Source organism: Rhamphochromis sp. 'chilingali' (assembly GCF_963969265.1).
Source record: "Rhamphochromis sp. 'chilingali' genome assembly, chromosome: 9".
NCBI lineage: Eukaryota > Metazoa > Chordata > Actinopteri > Cichliformes > Cichlidae > Rhamphochromis > Rhamphochromis sp. 'chilingali'.
Window position 1 is genome coordinate 14,945,682 of NC_137936.1, and position 19,402 is coordinate 14,965,083.

The 19,402-nt window shown below is 40.5% G+C and overlaps 1 protein-coding gene across 1 annotated transcript in view; it reads right to left on the reverse strand.

Moving 5' to 3' along the window:
• Positions 1–19,402, reverse strand: part of LOC308401952 (arf-GAP with coiled-coil, ANK repeat and PH domain-containing protein 3-like) — a 54,980-nt gene that overhangs the window by 12,627 nt on the left and 22,951 nt on the right. The window contains exons 2-10 of the mRNA XM_080890426.1: positions 14,011–14,068; positions 9,839–9,958; positions 9,429–9,482; positions 6,061–6,119; positions 5,586–5,769; positions 5,375–5,419; positions 5,167–5,262; positions 4,951–5,025; positions 3,591–3,602 (exon numbers count right to left, since the gene is read on the reverse strand). Coding sequence (XP_080746552.1) covers positions 3,591–3,602; positions 4,951–5,025; positions 5,167–5,262; positions 5,375–5,419; positions 5,586–5,769; positions 6,061–6,119; positions 9,429–9,482; positions 9,839–9,958; positions 14,011–14,068 — 703 coding nt within the window. The remainder of the gene's footprint in view (positions 1–3,590; positions 3,603–4,950; positions 5,026–5,166; positions 5,263–5,374; positions 5,420–5,585; positions 5,770–6,060; positions 6,120–9,428; positions 9,483–9,838; positions 9,959–14,010; positions 14,069–19,402) is intronic.

A 19,402-nucleotide genomic window follows, 5' to 3' on the forward strand; every position in this document is an offset into this window, starting at 1 on the left:
ATCTGTCTGCAGCTCTAAAACTTTTTCCTGCTTAATCAAGCTGACATTATTGCTCCCCAAACACCAGCCCGGAGCACCCTCTTCCCACCTTAAATCAGCCGGGACCGCGCAAGAATGCAGCGACTAGCCCAAAGGCGCTGGAGGCTGCATAGCGCCACTGAGCCAAACTGCCCTATTAAGTCACTGTGAACCCCGCAGCTGAATTCTACTGATACGCTTCAATTATAAGTTACACTAATTGATACAATTTAGTAATGAAAAACTTAAACACACATAAGCTTCTGCTGCTGGGGGCTTCCCATGATGCACTTGGTCACTCTGTCTTTTAACTACAGCATTTAATCATTAGCAATTCTTAAACTCTGACTCTCCAGTAGTTTGCCTTTTGTGCTGCCTCCCTCTGTGCTCTTCTCTTTCCTCTCACACCCAACCAGTCCCTGCTCCTGTGGTTCCATCAGTGGTTTCTTCCTGCTAAAAGGGAGCTTTTCCTTCCCAAGGTCGCCAAGTACTTGCTCATGGGGAATGTGTGATTGTTCTTTCTAATATTTTAGGGTTTTTACCTTACAGTATAATCTGAATTGAATCACTGATAAGTTATTGCAGTGCAAGCTCAGTTTTATTATTACATTCACAGTAGTTTAGTGATTCTGCAGCAATTGCGGCACCCAGCATGACTTAGGAGGACACTGAGCCCATGGGCCTGTGCTGGTCAGACTTTGTATGTTACTCCACGTGTCTCTTTGAAGACTAAAAAGAGCTCATTCATCAGCTTTTGCATTTAGTTTTAAATCATAAAACAACAGGAAATGTGCTGAGGATAATGGGTAATGCAAGAATGTAGCGCACAAGTAGCCCAAAGACTCATCGAGCTGCATAATGGCACTGAGTCAAACAGTGGGCCCAAAACATAGCAGTGAGGCTGTATGAGACATGTTGAACCAGTTCCATATGTATATGTATATTACAAATACAAGTATTTGCATATAGTGAATTCCAGGTAAAGCCCTTTAATAAGGCACCCACTGAAGTGGAACGGCACCTGTCTAACAACAATTCCTACAAAGAAGTTTTTACTTTTTTTTTAAAGGTGCCAAGCCTGAGCAGTCGCTATACAAACTGAAGATGTGCAATAACAATAACAACACAGCTCTTTTCCCCCCTAAAAGCACCTTTTGTTTGGAAGCACTGCAGCTGTCACAAGTCACAAGTGTTACGAGTCAAAAGGAAGCCCTTAATTCTAACACACAGAATATTGCGTAGCTTTATACAAATATTTATGCCCCCTCCTGTCTTACAACCTTCAATTAGCCAGGACTGTTCAAGAATGCAGTGCACAAGTAGCTTAAAGGAACAGGAGGCTGCATAACAAAAGAGACCCTGAACATGCAATTTTGGCAACATACCAGTAAGGCTGTGTAAGACATGTTGAAACATTTCCATACATTTGGAGGTAAACTGCATGTGATAATTTGCATATAGTGAATAACATTCCAGGCAATTGTCTTCATGTTAAGTAATAACACATCACACCACAGACACGCAACGCACACTGAGCTGAAACAACACCTGTGTAACGCAGCTCCTACAGAAAAGTACTGCTTTTACAGGTGCCCAGCCTGAGCAGTCACTAGATAAACGAAGTCTGAAGATATGTTTTTTTTAACTGCCTTTTCTGTCAGGAAGGTCGTGAGCCTGTTTGGGACCATCAACCACAGGGACACCTCGGCAGTTGTCACCAGTCAGCAGAAAATTATTACGAAAAAATACCTCATCCTAATACGCTGCAAGCAAACATGTGTTACAAATGGATATAGTTTGGGCAATTTATTGATAAAGGCGGTTAAGGAAATGTTTAGTAAACACCCTAGTTTTTTTCTGGTGTTTTTGCGTTTGCTTGATTTAAAAATGTTGTACAGTTAAAAGTGGTGACAATGAAGGAGGAGAGAGTTGAGGCCCTGGTTCCCCAGGGAGCCACAATGATGTTCTGCACACACACAAAAAAGAGCTGCTGTGAAAGAAAGGCACGAGGGAGCGTGTGATCTGTGCAGGAGGACGGGCTGAGATGGGGAGGGAGCCGCCGGGGCAATCAAAGGAAGCGCGAGGTAATGAAGAAGAACCCACTGTGTAAGTATGCAATGGCTAAAATGGTCTCTCACTCATCACCTGATTACTGTTTCTGCTTCATCCTAATGCCAACAATGCCCCTTTCACATAACCCCACACTAATATATTTATCTGTGCTCATCCCTTATTAACTTCTCTGCAAATAAAGCAGGCAGGCTTAACTACTTCCATGAATCGGTCTTATTTTTACCCTGAGTGCTGAAGTTACTGTTAATAAAGAATGCATTGCATCTATAATTCACAGCTTCTGCCGTCTCATAGCGCCCCTTCCCACACTACATTTGCATATGGAAGGAATATCAGAAACAACAGACGTCAGTGTTCAGTGGGGAAAAATTAATTGAAATGGCTCGTGGCAGTGTTTTCTCTTTAAATTCTTGATGCAGTGATGCTTTTTCTGTCTTCGTGTAACTACAGGTTTTTTTCTTGATAAAAGCACTTCCTGAGAAAGACCAGACATCTGATTTGAAAGAGCTTTGAGTTTTTCCCTCTTTGAGAGAGACGGCCTCCGTCATCTGTCTCGCCCTGTTGTCTGGATCTTTCACTTTTTTTCTCTCTTCATCTTTTTCCATTGCTTGCCTTCACATTCAAGACCCGGCTGTGCATCTTAATGCCATCTGTTGACTTTGGCTGTAAGCTGGCAGTTGTAACTTTAGGTTTTCTGACCTGTCAGAATGATGATTGGTTCTGCAAAGACACCAAAAAGGCAGAGCTGGCTCCAAAAAACAGTGCTGGCACTGTGTTGGTGATAGACAGATGTTTGATCATCAGATCATCACCACTTCGCTTTGATATTTTTACACACAGACTGTAATGATTTATTTAACAATTGAATATAATAATCTGTGTTGTTTTGGTGACTTATTTTAGAGTCTTACACTCTTATAAAAACTGTTTAAGAGGAAGTCTGTGCTAGAAATTTCAAGAAGGGCACATCGGTGTGACACGCGTCAGCGCCTTCAGACAAATACTGACGTTAACGTCTCTCCCACGCAAACACAGTCTCGCTTTATGCTTACAAAAAGGCACACTGATTTATGCATCAGTCGAGCTGGTGAAACAACTACTACCACTGCTACACATACACAATGACTGGTAGACAAAGATCTTCTGGGGCAGGAAAATTTACAGGTTTTCAGGAAAGTGAGATTACTTTCATTTTATTTTTAATTTCCAGACAATGTGCCCTTGAGAGCTAGAGTACAAACTTCAAGGATCAGCTGAAAACCTATACCAGTCGACACAAGAAACCTGACACCTAGAGCCAAACAGGCCCGGTCAAAATACGGGCTAACAATTGCAAAGCAGGTCTGTGTTTCTTGAACCGTCCATTACTGCAATGTTCCACACATTTTTTTCTTTTAAAACCCAAATCAAAAAAAAAATTAACATATATGTGGTTCATTTTAACCAGTAAGCCAAGGTTAAGGTACAGACGAGAGAAAAAAAACAAAAAACAAACTCACCTGCATCAGAGTCTGTGAGGAAGAGGCCAAGCAAGGACACAGCGAAGAGAGAGAGTGAGAGAGGGGGAAGAAATGCATTAGAGGAGGAACATGACTGCGTTAATTTCACCAGAACAAACTAAATAAGAATAAATATGTGCAACTGATGAGTGTCACAAGCGGGCGACATCAGAGAGCTCCTGAGAAATACACATAAAACAGCTGTTCTTGATCTACTACAGCATGTTACACGTGAAGCGTTATTTTTCTAAAACCATCAGAAATGAAGCCCAGTGGCACAATTCAATGCACGTTTTATGGATTAAAAAGGACGAGTTGCTGAAAGGTCATTAATCCATGCACAAAGCTGTTCGTCGAGTCTGGCAGGATGCCTTCCCTGGGCAACTAAATTGACCGGAGGGAAGGGCCTCTGGCAGAAAAACAGGCATGCTTTTGGCATTTCTTCTGGCAACAGATGGATGATTTTTTTATGCATCAGTGCATGTGTGTGGCTACTGCGGGGGTGGGGATGGTTAAAGAGTTGCTTTTCTTCCAGCGGAGTGAGCCGTGCATGTTTAGGGGACTTGTTCTTACTGTAATCCTGAACGCAAAACGCAGAATGCCGTCTATCAGTGTCTCGCAAACCTTAGACAGTAAACAGGACAGTGGCATTTACTAAACAAACATAAATAGTTCAAGGCTTTGTTTTCCTCATGAAGGCATCTGTGGTCTCTGTAAGATCTGTTTCGCTTTGTTATTTTAATGCTGCCAGTTACATACCACTTTTCACTCCGGTGTTTTATTGAACTTCTACTGAATTAGGTGGTGACTGTCATGCTAAATGACAAAAAGAAATTCCTTTCAGCAACCTTTAAGGAAACATATCTAACATTCTGGTCAGCATAGACAATATCTGATGAGCACTTCAGATTTCACTATCAGTGCAAGTCCTCCTATGCTGCTACAGGAGAATCTGCACAGACCTGTGCAGTGGCTGCAAAAAGAGAAGCTGGAAATAGTTGTGAAAAGGCTAAGCTTTAGTATTTATGAAAATACAGATGATGTAGAGTCTCCACGCATTCTGTTTATTTTGTATTCTGATCTATTAGCATCATTACGAATGATCTCTCTCCAGTAGTTTGTTTCTTGTCTCATCACCCTCAAGCGGTCTCGGTGGATGGCTGCTTGTCCCTGAGTCGGTGTATCTAACATCCCTGTGCTGGTGTTGCTCCTATTTCATCATAATGATGCTGGTCCAGGGAAAAGTAAGCATAAGAAGTGGACGGTAAGGTTGCCCTAGTTTTCCTTGGAAGAAAACGACACAGGGATGAACTGTTATGGCAATGTGGGCTCAAAGATAAGAGCTGTGATGGTGTCTCACTCTCTGCTGGATGAGGGCGTGTTTGTGCTCCAGCTCCCTCTTCTCCACAGCCGAGTCAATGACCAGCTGATCTAGCTGCATAGAAGACAAGATCACATATGCAGCAGGAGCAGTGAGTGAAAAATAAAATATGTTTGTAAAATTAAAGGACAATGAAACTAGAAATCACATGGTATGGTTTCGTTATTATGTTTTAGGTTTGCTTGTTTTGTTTACCTGTGCAGCCAGTTTTTTCATATAGGGGTCAATCTCATCCAAGATGTTAAAGCCTTGTTGGAACAAAGTATACTGGGCTCGCATGAATGACAGCATCTGTAGCAGACAAAGGAAGTCAAATGACAAAGTTAAAACACACTGCACAGGTATACATATATGTTGTATATGTATAATTATGTGACGATACAGATGGATCCGAGTCACTCACTGCATCCAGGATTTCAAACTTCTTCTTGGCTTGAAGCACATTAATCTGCCAGAAACGAAGAGAAAAAGAAAATTCTACATTTTAGACGTACAGGAGAGATCTGAGAGCAGATCAAGAGTCTGTGCATGGGTTCAACAGAAGTTGACTCACAGTGCCACCTATTGGAAAACACTAGTAATAACAAGTAGAGTCTATGTTCTGTGTGCCTCACCTGTAGCACATAGTCCAGGGCCAGGTGCCGAAAAGCTTTGCGGCTGAGGATGAGAGCCTGCGTCGCCTCCTCCGCCTCATGCACCTTGTTCCTGGGTGCCTGCGCGTTCTTCACCTGCGCCAGCTCCATGTCCTCACGCACTCGATCAAACTGCTTCTTGGTATCCTTGAACTTCCGTATATCCCTGGTACAAGCACCATGAAGCACAAAGGTAAGAATTCACAGATTTTTGGCCAAATCAGAAACGGTGAGATCGAAATTCTTAATTTCTGTTATTATTGGGAGATTTCTGCATGTGAGTACAAAAATGCACACTTAACACAACAATTAAGGGACTAGATAGAAATCTTAAAACATGAAGTTACTTATAAAAACAGACATCTAGTCTTCATATAGCTAGTGGTTTAACATCTTGTTCACTTGTCCTCACCTCTCTTAAGTGCTTAAATCTACTCAAATGTGATGTGATACTCACTCTTTAATGAAGGTGTGAAGCTGCTGTTTGATGGACCTCTGAGCCTGGTCAAACAAAATCTGCGAGCAGATGGAAGGAAGAGATATCATGTGAGATACAGTGCACAGCAGTTAAAGAGCAAGCAATGAATAAAGCTGAAAATCTGTAGTTCTCCGATCTGGGCACAAGATGGCATTATGATCCCTTTCATGTGACTACTTTAACGGCTTCAGCCACAAGCAGAGAGGAGCTGAAGGAAATGAGAAAAGCGAGCACACACGTGAACACACTCAGCTACCGCCTCAGTAGATTTTTAGCAATATTTGAGCCCACATTTTACTTCCTGTTAAGTATGGGATTCCATTTCCTGACTGTCTCATGCTCTCTTTCCTCCACTTCTCATGCATTTTAACCAACTCTTCTCTCCACTATAGGAAGTGAGTTTGTTTCCATTTTTATATTCCAGCCACTGCTGTTGATATTATCCTAGACTATATTAAGGAAACCGTGTGCCTTGTTGATTTATCTTTGTGCAACACACGTGCACACAAGCTCACGCAGACGCAGAGACTTACAGTAATTGCTTTATAATCACGCGCATGCGGACAGTGTACACAACAATCACTTTTGGTATCCTATGGATTAAACTTTCTATAGCAATCCCTAGTTTGCAAGCATACACATTGAGGATTATGGGCTTAGTGTACATGTAAGCCTCCAACCACATGACATCTCTGCAGGGCCTGATAACACACGGCGGATGAGACTCCGATTTTTTGCTTGAGGTGGCTTGTCATTCTGCAAATGTAGAGCACGCTCAGTGTGGAAATTTGAAGTGGACAACGTCAAGCAATAGAATGATTTATTCCTTCATAAGCATGTGTGAACTTCCCGCAGAGCCTGTCTTTTAAGTATTGTGCAATGGATTCTTAAAATAAGGAGGAAAGACTTTGCAACTCCTCCCATGTCTCCTTTCACTGGAAACACTTCAATCAATGTTTAATTAGTGCAACAATAAATAGCCACAATTAAATGACTACATTATTTTAGTCAGCAGATAATGTATAAAAGTATTACGTTTGTTCTAAGAATGACGAGATATTTTGAGAATATTTACCTTAAACTCAGCTCAACTAACTAAACTGAAATCTAAACTGAAATTAATCTATTATCCTCTAGTTCCCCTCTGTGACTAATAAACAATTTAAAATAAATCATTAAGAAATTGTGAGGAAATAACCCATAATCCCAATAAAATGAAGTATAATCCTTTCACACCATGGATTCATGCTTAAGAAAGCTACTTTCACCTGCTCCCTTATTAACAAGAGGTCATCACTGCGGGGGCGCATGTTTGATTTGGCCGGATGTACGCCGAATGCCCTTTCTGAAGCAATCCCAAAGGGGATTTGTGTCTCCTGCCCTTGACAGAACCAGGGATTGTTTGGAGGTACTACCATGCATTCATCATTAAAATGCTGAAAATGGAAAACTACCTGAGAAAATTTTTAATAAATGATGTGTCATCAGACTGCACTGGCACAACGCTGAATTGTGTTGAGCAAAATAGTGACAGTCTCCAAAACGGGGTGTAAGAAATGAAACCCAAAACAATTTCTGTACATCTGATAGAAACTAATCCAAATGTTCCACTCAGGCCTGCACTTGATTATAATGCCTTGGGCTCCACCCAGCCCAACCTACATGATGTCAGCACTCAATTTCCTCATGCAATTCTCTTGAAATTCAGAGATCCTCCGTGTCTCCGTGCCCCAACAGCCATCCCTCTTGTACCTGGGATGGAAAGCCAAAGCTCTTTTTTGCTTGTGGCCAAATAAGAACAGTGATCATCAACAGAAATATATCACAGTATAGAAAATCGCACAATGCTGTCAACAGGTACTCAAATGACAATATTAAAAAAAAAAAGAAATCTGCTCAGTTTCACTTTTTTAAGCTTCCTAATCTGTTGCTGAGACTGATCCATGTTTGAATGTAAACACATTTGCTTATATAATTTACTGAGAGATCCGTTTTTCTTTTGAATGCCCTTGTTTATGCTCGACAGCTGAAAAGCCTTAGGAACAGGCACTGATTGGTTAAGTAAAGACACTAAGGCTGCTTTTTATTAGGCTAACACATCTCCTTGATTCTCTTTCTCATATCTCTTCCTCACATCATCCTCATCATGATGGATGTGTAAGAGAGATGGCTGTTGGTCCTCTTCTCATATTTCAGGGAACTGAAGCTTCTCCATGAGGGTGACGGCACAGCAAACCGTGGGACTATGTTAGTAGATAAGATGCAGGGAAGTGTAAGTTAGCAAAGAAATTTATCCTTTATTTTTTCCTTCCCTTGTTTATTCACAAAATCTGCTAAACAAACACTCTTTAGAAGGGTGAATGAAGGGAAAGCAAGAAAAAAGGCGTCACAGAGGATGCATTGAGATGGTGTGAAAGGGCAGTGGAAAAGAAACAGCGTTCATAAAATTGGTGCTCTATGTAATATAAGCAAGGACTGCAGACATTACATAACTTGTAATGGATAGAAAGGAAAAGAGTACTCCGCGTCTATAAAAAAAAGAGGAAATTATTGGTCTGATGTGGCTAATGGATCCTATGTAATAAGCAGAGATTTGATTTGATTTGACTTTAAAAAGGTGAAGTTGGAGATCATAACAGAACCATGCAACTGAAGAAGATTTATCTAAGAGATAACTCACACTCTGTGGAATAAAAAACAGAAAGCTTCAGATCTGTTACATTTGTGTCTCTTTGTCACTTCCTTTTTTATTCTGTGTTTATTTTCTTCCCCCACTTCCCTTCATTGTCAATACTCTCCTTTGTTCCTAATTTTGTCATGCATGCGTGCATAATGCATAAACATGGACTTGAGTGAGCATCTCAGAATATTACACACTGTCTTATATTGTCATGTCCTAATGATTACTGCTGATTACTTTAAAGTGCTGTAATATCTCTTTCTGCCTTGGGCTTTTTAAACCTGCATCATCATCTCAGCAGTGTGAGAAACCTTTCATAGAGTGAGAAATTTCGAGATCACACTTAGTCATGAGGAGAAATCACTCTGGAGTCATGTGGGGAAAACCTGTGAGCGTGTGAGTGTGCATGTGTGTGTTTATGCATTAACCTGCAATACACATCTGGTCCAGCATGTGGTTTGAATCAGACACACACATGATCACTGGCCAGTGTGGACAGATTCAAAGTCATTGAGTGATTTCACAGTTGAAGTGTTGTGTGTGTGTAAGAGTTGTGCATGCCTGAAAGATGTTAATATGTCAGAAGACCTGGGCTGTACCTCAACCTCTCACCTGTGGCTACAACATACAGTATGTCTGTGCGCGTGTGTGTGCAGATGTGTCTTACCGTGTGGTAATTGACCATTTCTTGGAGGCTTTCGCCACACTTTTCAAGGCATTCCTGTGATGTAGAGTGCACAGTGTAAGCATGGATTTCCATATGAACGTCAAAATCTTTCTCACATAACAACTTATCTATACATGAATACACATTACACAGGAAACAGAGACCAAATGCCTTCCTAAAAAACTATAAAGTCAGTTTCAGGTCTATATGCTTGCAGGCATGTAAAGTTTTAGTGTAAACGTCTCCTGTTCAAATCAGGTCACCTCTTCCATGCACACAACAACTGGAGGAATGCATGCAGGAATGTCCAAGTCAAAGACAGAGGAGAAGTCAGTTGCTAAGAAGCTGGCACTCAAATATTACTCAGTGAATCTGAACTCCGTGTTGAAGATATCCTTGCTTCTACTCACCGATATCATCTCCTCTTTCTTGCACTGCTGGGACAGGTCTCTGATGCCGTTAACAAAGAGCTTGTTAGCGCTGACATAGGCCCTGCCGGCCTCGATCATCCCGCTGCATAGCTTCACCAACTAATGGGAGGTGTAAAAACATCACTTTAATGCCCCCAAAACAAGAACACTTTCTATTTAAAGACTTTTTATACAATGAGATGTGAGGATATTAATAGTCAAAATGATGACGTAAATCAAACAAAGCCTATAAGAATCTTTTGCTCACATGCTGAATGCAAGAGGATGCTCAAATTTGGAATAATATTAATTTTGGAGGCCAGCGCAGGCCTTACTGAAGCTGCTGTGTCAGGAATCCAACTGAGAAGCATGTATTTATTAAGAAAGTAACTAAATGAGCAAATGAAAAGATGGAAATGAAGAAGATGATCAAAGGCCACTGACTGTATTGCATAACTATGATTAAAGCGGCGTCCCAAATCCCACACACCAACTTACTCACAACTTGGTACATAATAAATAGAGGAAATTTCAAACACTTGCTAATTAGCTCTGTGTTGTGCAACTCTACTGACACATGCAAGGTTGCGTGACTGCAATATTTTCCAAAAGTAGAGTGCAAGCTCTTGCAAAACACACTTGATGGCACTACACAGCATGAAGAGGTCATCATGGCATTCTGAGGTGCCTCAAGGAAAAAAATTGTTAATGTTTATTTATGGCTGGATCACCTTTTTGCTAAGCATTATGACAGAATTGGAAACAATTTAAATCTACTGCTGAAAAAAATAAGAAATAAACATTTTCCTGTGAAATATCTGAAATATACATTGTTGCAAAAAAAAAGCTTAATGCAAGCAATATAAAGACAGATGCAATTAGCAAACTTACTGCTCGTTAATGTTTTTACGGATGTTTTTACTAAAGTTTAAGTTGGCGCTAGAAGGGGAATCTCCAAAGACAAATGTATTCAAGTACCAAATTTCATAGAAATGTGACTAACCTCAGAGCCAAGGCACTAGCGTTGATACAACCTTGATAAGCAGACTTTAGGTATTAAAAAGCTTTGGGAGTCAATACACAACATTGAGAATTAAATAATATAGTATATTGTATAATATAGTATGCAGCCAAAGTCATGTCAGGGTAAACTGAAATTCTAAACAAAATGTAAATTAACAAGCGCAGACAGTAGAATGCCACATCATGACTTTCACTGTGACTGCTTTCCCGTTTTGCAAGTAATATGATAAGGTGCAGAAAGTTACACTGTCATTACCAATGCACTTATGCCGAAACACAACATGTGTGTGTTTGTGTCTGCTGGAAAGGGGTGGGGTTGGGGGTTGCTTAAGAGAGAGTGTAGTAAACCTTTAATTATCACATTTGGTGCAAGCGTTCCCAAGGTTGTCTGTATGTGACTGTGGTTTACTGGGTGGCTGACAGTAAGGGCTGCAGCCGCGTGAACGCTGCTAAAACAGGCTGCTGGGATCAAAAGCATCAGTTGCCAAATGTTCACACTCATGTTCACACAGTATGTTTTCTAAGATGCATAATGCAGTCCAAATTTTAACAGCATTTTTAGGAATCTGTAGAAACTCCAAAGAAGCACGATGCTGCTGCTCCTCCCAGGCTGGTCTGACAACATATATGTCAACAAATTGGTTGATGTAGGGAATGTGATCTCATTGAGTGCAGGCCTGAACCCCCCAGGGGTCTGAGGATGGCCATTAGAGGGACAAGCTGTGTGTCTGGATATAATAAATGAGTTGGAGCCAAAATGCCACATCTGGTGCCACACGACAGACCTTGCTGTGTTAATTGACCGAAACAATAACAGTATACTGTATTTGCAGCGTAACTGCAGAATTGCTGAGCAATGAGGTGAAGAATGTGAATTTTAATATTTTAACTAATTAGAAATGTTTCTGAGTACTGTTAGTGTTCTCTCAATAACAGCAACATTTCAGTATTCCAGTTAGCCGACGGACAGCACTAAATGTTTTCACACTTGTCAGAGAGATTCAGCTTTCATCAGTCATGTCCATGTCCTTGCCTGAAAGCCTTTGCTGTCACCACAGATAGCTTCAGGGCAGGGGGAGGACTCCTGCTGAACAGAACAAACCTCCCTGGTGGAAATATATCTCCTCTGACGCTTTTCAGTTTTCAGTGAGGCTGAACTGGAGTTCAGAGTTCATAAGGTCCTGCATTATCAGTTGGTGGCAGGAATGTTTATATGTGTAGAGAGCAAGGGGCTCTATTCACATTACTCCTTAATGATGAACTTTAATATTAAGTAAGTCAAAACCATCTAAATAATAACTTTATTATTTAAACAAACTTAGGTGTTCACACTGAGGTTTGTTAATCCACATTTCATTATGTCTGCAGGCTGTTTGATGTTTGAAGAACTGTCTCAGATTCACCTTCAGAGAGAAGAAGAAAGAAGCTGCAGTAACACAATCTCCCACTCTAAATTCTCTTTGACTTCCACGTCTATTAGTTTATCTGAAGAAGCCTTTCAGCTCACTTCCTCAAGACAGTCATCCGGTCCATCCAGAGTTATCTCTGTAGCTAATTAGGTTTGATACAGCTATAAAATTTATTCCAGTCGTTCCATTTGCCTTTAAACCTTTAACCTCTCACTAATACCATAGAGAACAGAGCCTGATCACAGTGATGCTGATGCGAATGCCTACACTTATGGAGTTACCTTAAGCTTCTTTTTCTAAATTATTCTGTTATATACTATGTGGAGAAAAGTACTGGGCCACATACAGGAGCTGATACATGTTTGGTATTAACATCGGTGTTTGTGCTGATGTTGATGCCAGAGGAGGTTTGAACTCTGCAGATCTTGAGTCAAAAGAGAGCTGGCAACTTTTATGCCTCACACTCGGTGGCCCTACCCTGTAAGTTGATGTGTTCTGCCACTTTTTTGAGTGTCTGTCATCCCTAAAGAGATCAACTTTGCAAGTAATACCACTTACAGCTGATTGTGGAATATCAAGGAGGGAAAATACTTGACTTGTTCCAGTAGTTGCCTCCTATTACAGTACCACACTCAAATACAGTGAACGTCCCATTCTTTCATTGGCTAGCTGATTGATTTTAGACACATGTGGCAATAGAACCGAAAACATCTGAATTCAGAGATTAAGAGGTGCAGTACTTTTGTCCAAATAGTGTATGTTTGCTGGGCTCATTCTGGCAAACAAATATAGCTACCTGACTGATAGTACTATGAAATGCTGCATGAGTATGAACTGTAATATATGTATAAAATAAATATACCTCCTAGTTTTGGTCTCTACGGCAGCTTTAAAATTAACACCTCCTGTGTTCAGGCAAATTGCACTTCAGGGCAGAGTGATCCATCCATCCATTTTCTTCTGCTTGACCAATTCATAGTCACAGGGGGACTGGAGCCCATCTTTGTGGGCACCCTGTGACACGCTCACATTCACACCTACAGCTAATTTAGAATCTCCAGTTAACTTAATCCAAGCACATCTTTGGTATGTGGGGAGAAGTCAGAGTACCCGGCGAGTACCCAGGCAGACATGGAGACAACATGCAAAATCCAAACAGAAAGGCCCCAGCCAGCGGGAGGATTCAAACCCAGGACCTTCTTGTTGTCAGGCATAAGCAACAAATGAGATGGAATAAAGTAAAGTGCTTTAATTCATGTCTCATAAATTGTTGTATAAAAAAAAGGGAAATTCAGCGCACACTAATGTAATAAACTGCACTATGTGAGCCTTTTCTACTACTTGCAACCTCGCTGGCATTAATCAGTCTTTTCTCCCTGTAAACGGGCAGCCTCTTGTTCGGTGCATGAACCCACTGCATTTAATTAACTGTCTGCAGTGTTTTCATTATTTAAATAGCTCTGACATTTAAATAACAAGTGTGTGAACTGCAGACATGCAGAGCGAGAAAGACAGCGATACAGAAAACTGATTACAGCGTAGACTCTAAAGTACTACTCATAGAAAACCTCCCCATCTGGTGGCGTTTAGCATTCAAACAAAGCCAATGAATTCCACTAATGCCCTGTTTAAAGTGTTCTAACCACTGAAAGAAATGGACACGTGATTTTTTTCCCTTATGGATCAGCTGACTTTATCTTTTAATGAGAAGCACAGTCCACATGTTAGAAGGATTCATACCTTATCGAGCTTCGCTTCAATTTCTACCACATCTGTCTCCACATCATCAATTCCAGCCCTGTAGAGAGAACACAAAGTCAGGCGGTTACTCAGAAATGATTTTCACTAATGCCATTTCTGAGAAAAGGAGCCACAGCTTAACCTAAAAACAAATATTACAGCCACAATCGGATGATTTAAACTCTTGTTTCAGAGAGATTCTTGGATTAGCGGTAAGCCACATTATCAGAGTGAATAATAAGAAAAAACCCCAAAAAACATATATATCGGTGAAAAGTTTAAACTGGCTGTGGCTCTAAAAGAAAACACCTAAAAGAAACAGAACAGAGGAAGGTCAGATGTGAAGACATGGCTTAAAAATCACAGTGTAAAGCTGTACCATGCTGCAATCGGTCACCATATATCAGTCTCACACACTTAAACATTAATCCTGATAATCAGATTGACAAAGGCATCACTCTGGAAGATTAGTAACCACTGCTGAGCTGTAAAATCAATGAAAAAAGCCAAACTAAATCAATGTAAGATCACATATCGGCCCGCACTTAAGTATGAAAGAGGTGAGGTGATAAAAGAGGCAGCAACAATACAGAGGAGCTTATATTTGGTACCAGCATTTTAGAATTACATGGTATTGGCCCAGATTCATAGGATAATATTTTTCAATTAATACTTTTAATCTCATTTTCCCATGTTCAGTCTTCAAAGATCATCAGGAGCATTTGCGCAGAAGCCAGCGTCCCACCCATCACGTGCTGAAACCATAAATCACAGGAGATGATGACCTCATCATATAATCTCAACCCCACCCGCTCCTTCAACCTTTTTACACCCTGCAGCTGGTTTTATACGTCACAGAAGAGGGAAAAAAGCACCAGCAGCTGCCCAGCTAGTTAATGTGATTAAGGTTTAGGCTTGCTCATGTGTGTTGTACAAGGGATGAAACGCAGTGGGAGGGACAGGACGAGACAGTTTAGTCAGTTAGCAGCTGATCCAGAAAAAAAGCAATCCCAGGATTACTTTCTGGGAATATGCTGGTCCTGAAAGTTCCAAAAAAGCCACGAGCTGCCGATTCTTGACTTGCATCTGTCTTCCACTTGCCCATTTCTTTTTCTCTCACCCACGACCCATTCTGTTTAGACAGACTGAATTTTTCTCTACCACAACATCACACTGACAGAGCATGTGTGCATGTGTGTGGTCTGCAAGATGGCAGGTATTTATCGTTTCACAGAGAGAGCGATGAAAAAAAGGTGTTAGCACAGATCGTTCATTAAGCTGACTTTGTAATTTGTTGCATGTGCTCAGGAATGGTTCAATTTCTGCTTTTTTGTCTTCCAAGCTGTGTGTTTATCCAACAGTATCATCTTCTCAATTAAGTCACTCTGTACTGAACACCACCAATGTCAAGCAGCTGTTCAGTTTAGAGGATAAGCTCATTACAAGGGTGTTGTGTCTCTGGTGGCGTGCGCCTAATAAACATTGACTGGCATTTGATTCAAGGGTGACTCAGATGACATATAATACAGCGGCAGCAGTCGATATGCTATTGATCAAAGCTTTCGAGTTCAGCACAACATCACTTGTGTGTGGCGGGACCGTTGTTTTATGTTACAGGTTTGATGCATGTAGAGGTTTTTGCAGCATGCATTTGGCATGGATGTTTTCTGCATCGATACACATGCCTGTAGGGTTATAATGGTGACGCGCTGAAAATCAGTTCACTGAGAAAGTTGTCAGCTCTGTGAAGGTTAAGTAAATAAACAGCATTAACAAGCTAATTATGTGTGTATGCAAGAGACAGAGAGCAAGCATGTGTGTGTGTTAATGTAGGTTTGTCCTTATTTTTCCCTTTACCACAAGGGATTGTAGTGGAATCAAGTAAGACAGACTTCCATGGACGATTATGGGTAATCCTGCAATGGTGGATGTCTGCATGTTTATGACAGGAAGAACAGACTGATGAAATGTAATGTATAATAATTTTTTTTAAAAGAATAAATAAATTATATATATATATATATATATATATATATATATATATATATATATATATATATATATATATATAAGTTTCCAATGTGCGTGTTCAGTTTGTGTAAACAGACAAAGTAGCAAAAACACCCCAAAGTAGCTCCAACAATAATGCAGGCCATTTAGAAGGGGGATGGGCTTATATGCACTGCCAGTTTTAGCAGGGTGTACATGGGCTGACATCACTAGTGAAGGGGGGGGGGGGGGGGGGGGGCTCACGTGCACTACCACCATGTGCACATCCATCAGCCTCAACTACAACCTACAAGTGTGCTGAGTCTATTCTTGTTCCCCATGCTGTTGGTGTACTGTAGCATGCAGCCTGCACGCTACGTCATCTCACATCTCTTCTCATGCCCCACACACACACACACACACACACACACACACACACACACACACACACACACACACACACACACACACACACACACACATACACTTCAATGCCCTGAGCTTTCCCTCATGTCTTCCAGACTCAGCTTGTCACACAGCATCGCATTCACATCAGCATCACTTCAAGGACCTGGAGGACAGAAGTAAAGGAATCACGTCTGCTGATAGTAGGCAAGCCCAGACCTAAGAGCTAAAATACCTTAATTAAATGCCTTAATTTAGTAGAAAATAGTATGAAGGCAACACTGTTTTAATGTTGAAACCAAGTAACCAATCTCATTTTGAATTTCAATTAAATTTGCTTTACATCAGAACATGAACTTTACTGTGAGCAGGGTTGTAAATGCATGCATAGCGAGCATTTTTCTCACTGAACGAGCATGCTGTTCTTATAACAGTTTGTTGTATCACATTTTTTATTGTTTACCAGATGACTCATCAAGCCAGGCAGCTGTGGGGACTGAATGGCATACTCCTGTTTTCACTACATATTCACTATTTCATGTGGAGAGTGCACTCCCACCCCTCACTGATACATACAGAAAAGTGTGACTCACCAAATGAATGAGGAGTTGATTACGCACCTGGACAGACACACAAAGACACATGCAAACAAAGATACAAAAACAGAAGACACACATTGACCCAGAAACCCATTAACAACAGGGTTTCATCAGAAGGCTCAAATTAGGCATAAAACCTACAATCTGCCAAATTTACTTCCATTAACATGCAGGTCGTTTCTGCCAACAATGAGGATGAATACATTATCGGGCTTTTACTGCTGTGTGAAGAAAAGCTTACTGATATCTGAAACAACAATCTAAAAGAACATTTTTTTGCCACACACACACAAAAAATAAGAATAAAAAAAGTAGAATGACTGAATGGAGGCATGCCTGTACCAACGTTTCTGATATGAAATTCTGAAATTTTAAAGCTTGGCTGTTTTTGTCCAGATTTATGTCGAGTGCATTACTGGATTTATTAGCATATAAATCTAACTTTGATTGAATTTGATCAGTCACTTTTTCAAATATATATATATATATATATATATATATATATAAAAATAAAATGCTGCAAGTAAGGCATTACTATTGCAAAAAAAAAATAATTAGCTTACTGTTACTTTCCCATAAGCATGCTGCGTTACTAAACTGTGATTTTGTTTGTCAGTGTCTCATGACAATGACGTACGAGCGTGCGACGCTGTGGTAGTAACAGAAATGTGTAGAACAACAATGGATAATATGGAGTGTGGGAGCAAGTACGACCACCGGCCCCACTCCTCCTAAACAGTTGACAATAGATTTAAGAGCGACAGGAGTCTTTGATTTTATTCCTTTTTTGCTGTGTTTTACTTGCATCTATTTGAAAGAGTGAGCGTAAACACAAAAAATTATTTTATTTTATACGCTGGAATACGCAGAAAAAAGGTTTAAATTTTGAACAAATTTCTTCAAGTCAAAGACTGTTGCATATAATTTAATTCTTGCTTGATGCAAAGTGCATAAAGTTAGTGATGAAAACTAATAAAACATTTTTTTAGAAAGAGTCTTTTTCATTCAAATTTCATCTGATGGATTATGCAGGAAAAAATTGAATTGTCTATTGCTTTAGAATGTATTCAGGTTGTGTAAGTGATCAGTAAAGTAATGGGATTACTTTCTTGGGAAGTAATCAGTAATTAGTAACTAATTAATATTTTCAAGTAAGTTGACCAACACTGGTCATAAATACCAAGTACATCTTTGAGTGAGGTCACAGTGACCTCTGACCTTTGATCACAAAGTCTCAAATATGCAGACCTTAGAGACTAAATCATCCTTACACAAAGTAATGACAGGTTACAGGCTGCACCGTTATCTTGATATTCTTTCTTTATTTTGAATTTTGAGCAGCACTGCGCCTGACTTACTGCAGCACACGTTACCACACTTGCTGTTATAAAGGTGCCCGTCCGTACACACAGACGCATGCTGCACATTCTCAGTTATATTGAATAAACGTCTCCCCTCATCCACACGCACACGCCAAAATATCCCTTCCCAGAATTCCAAGTAGCGATCACCATGGCAACCAGTCATTGACCCACATCACCATGGCAACAGGCATCAGCATTACTCTCCCCTTTTTCTTTTTTTTTTACTGACCAATTTCCTCTTTGTCTAATGTGTCTGTCCCTGCGCGCCCCCCGCCACCACTCCTCCATCACTCCTTTCAGCTTCTTCCTTTTCTAAAAAGCACATTATTCATCGACGTGTGCTCTTACACTGACTCCTCTCCTCCTGATGAAACATATCAACCCGCTGATACGATCTTTGTCACTGATGAGGCGGTGCATTACAGCGGTGAGCTCGTGGCTGTAGTGTGGCTTGTGATGCATCTGCAGCGCCCGCTGTGACAGGCAAAGTGCCCTTGAGTAGCACGCGGATCCCACAGGAGCTTTAAGCTGTGGTCAGTCCTGCTCAATACAAACACACCCATCACAGTGAGCTGAGCTCTGTTATTCAAGTCGTACGTGTTCGTGGAAAAATTTTTTATTTTTTTTTCTGCTGAATAACAGCTTTCAAGATCATTTCCCAGTTAATGTTACATTTCTTTTATACTAATGAACTGCAAGGTATAGCTGTAAAAACGCAAGGAAATATAAAACGAGGTCACTTTGTTTGAGGAGGAAATGATGTAGGGTTTTTTTTTTAATCGTCCACACTAATGGAAATCATTGAGATCAGGAGCAGGTGGTTTTTGGGTGGAGACAGCAACAGCAGCCCCAGCCGTCATCTCTTTGTTCTTCCATGCTAGACCACATTCAGCTAATTAAAAAATCAATTTCAATCCCATCGCACAAACATCTTATATTCACTGTTCAGTAACAGTATTGTTTATAAATATTCCGAGATAATAATTATAATTTTTGTCGATTACTGATCCCCCAAATCACAGTCTCCTTACTCTC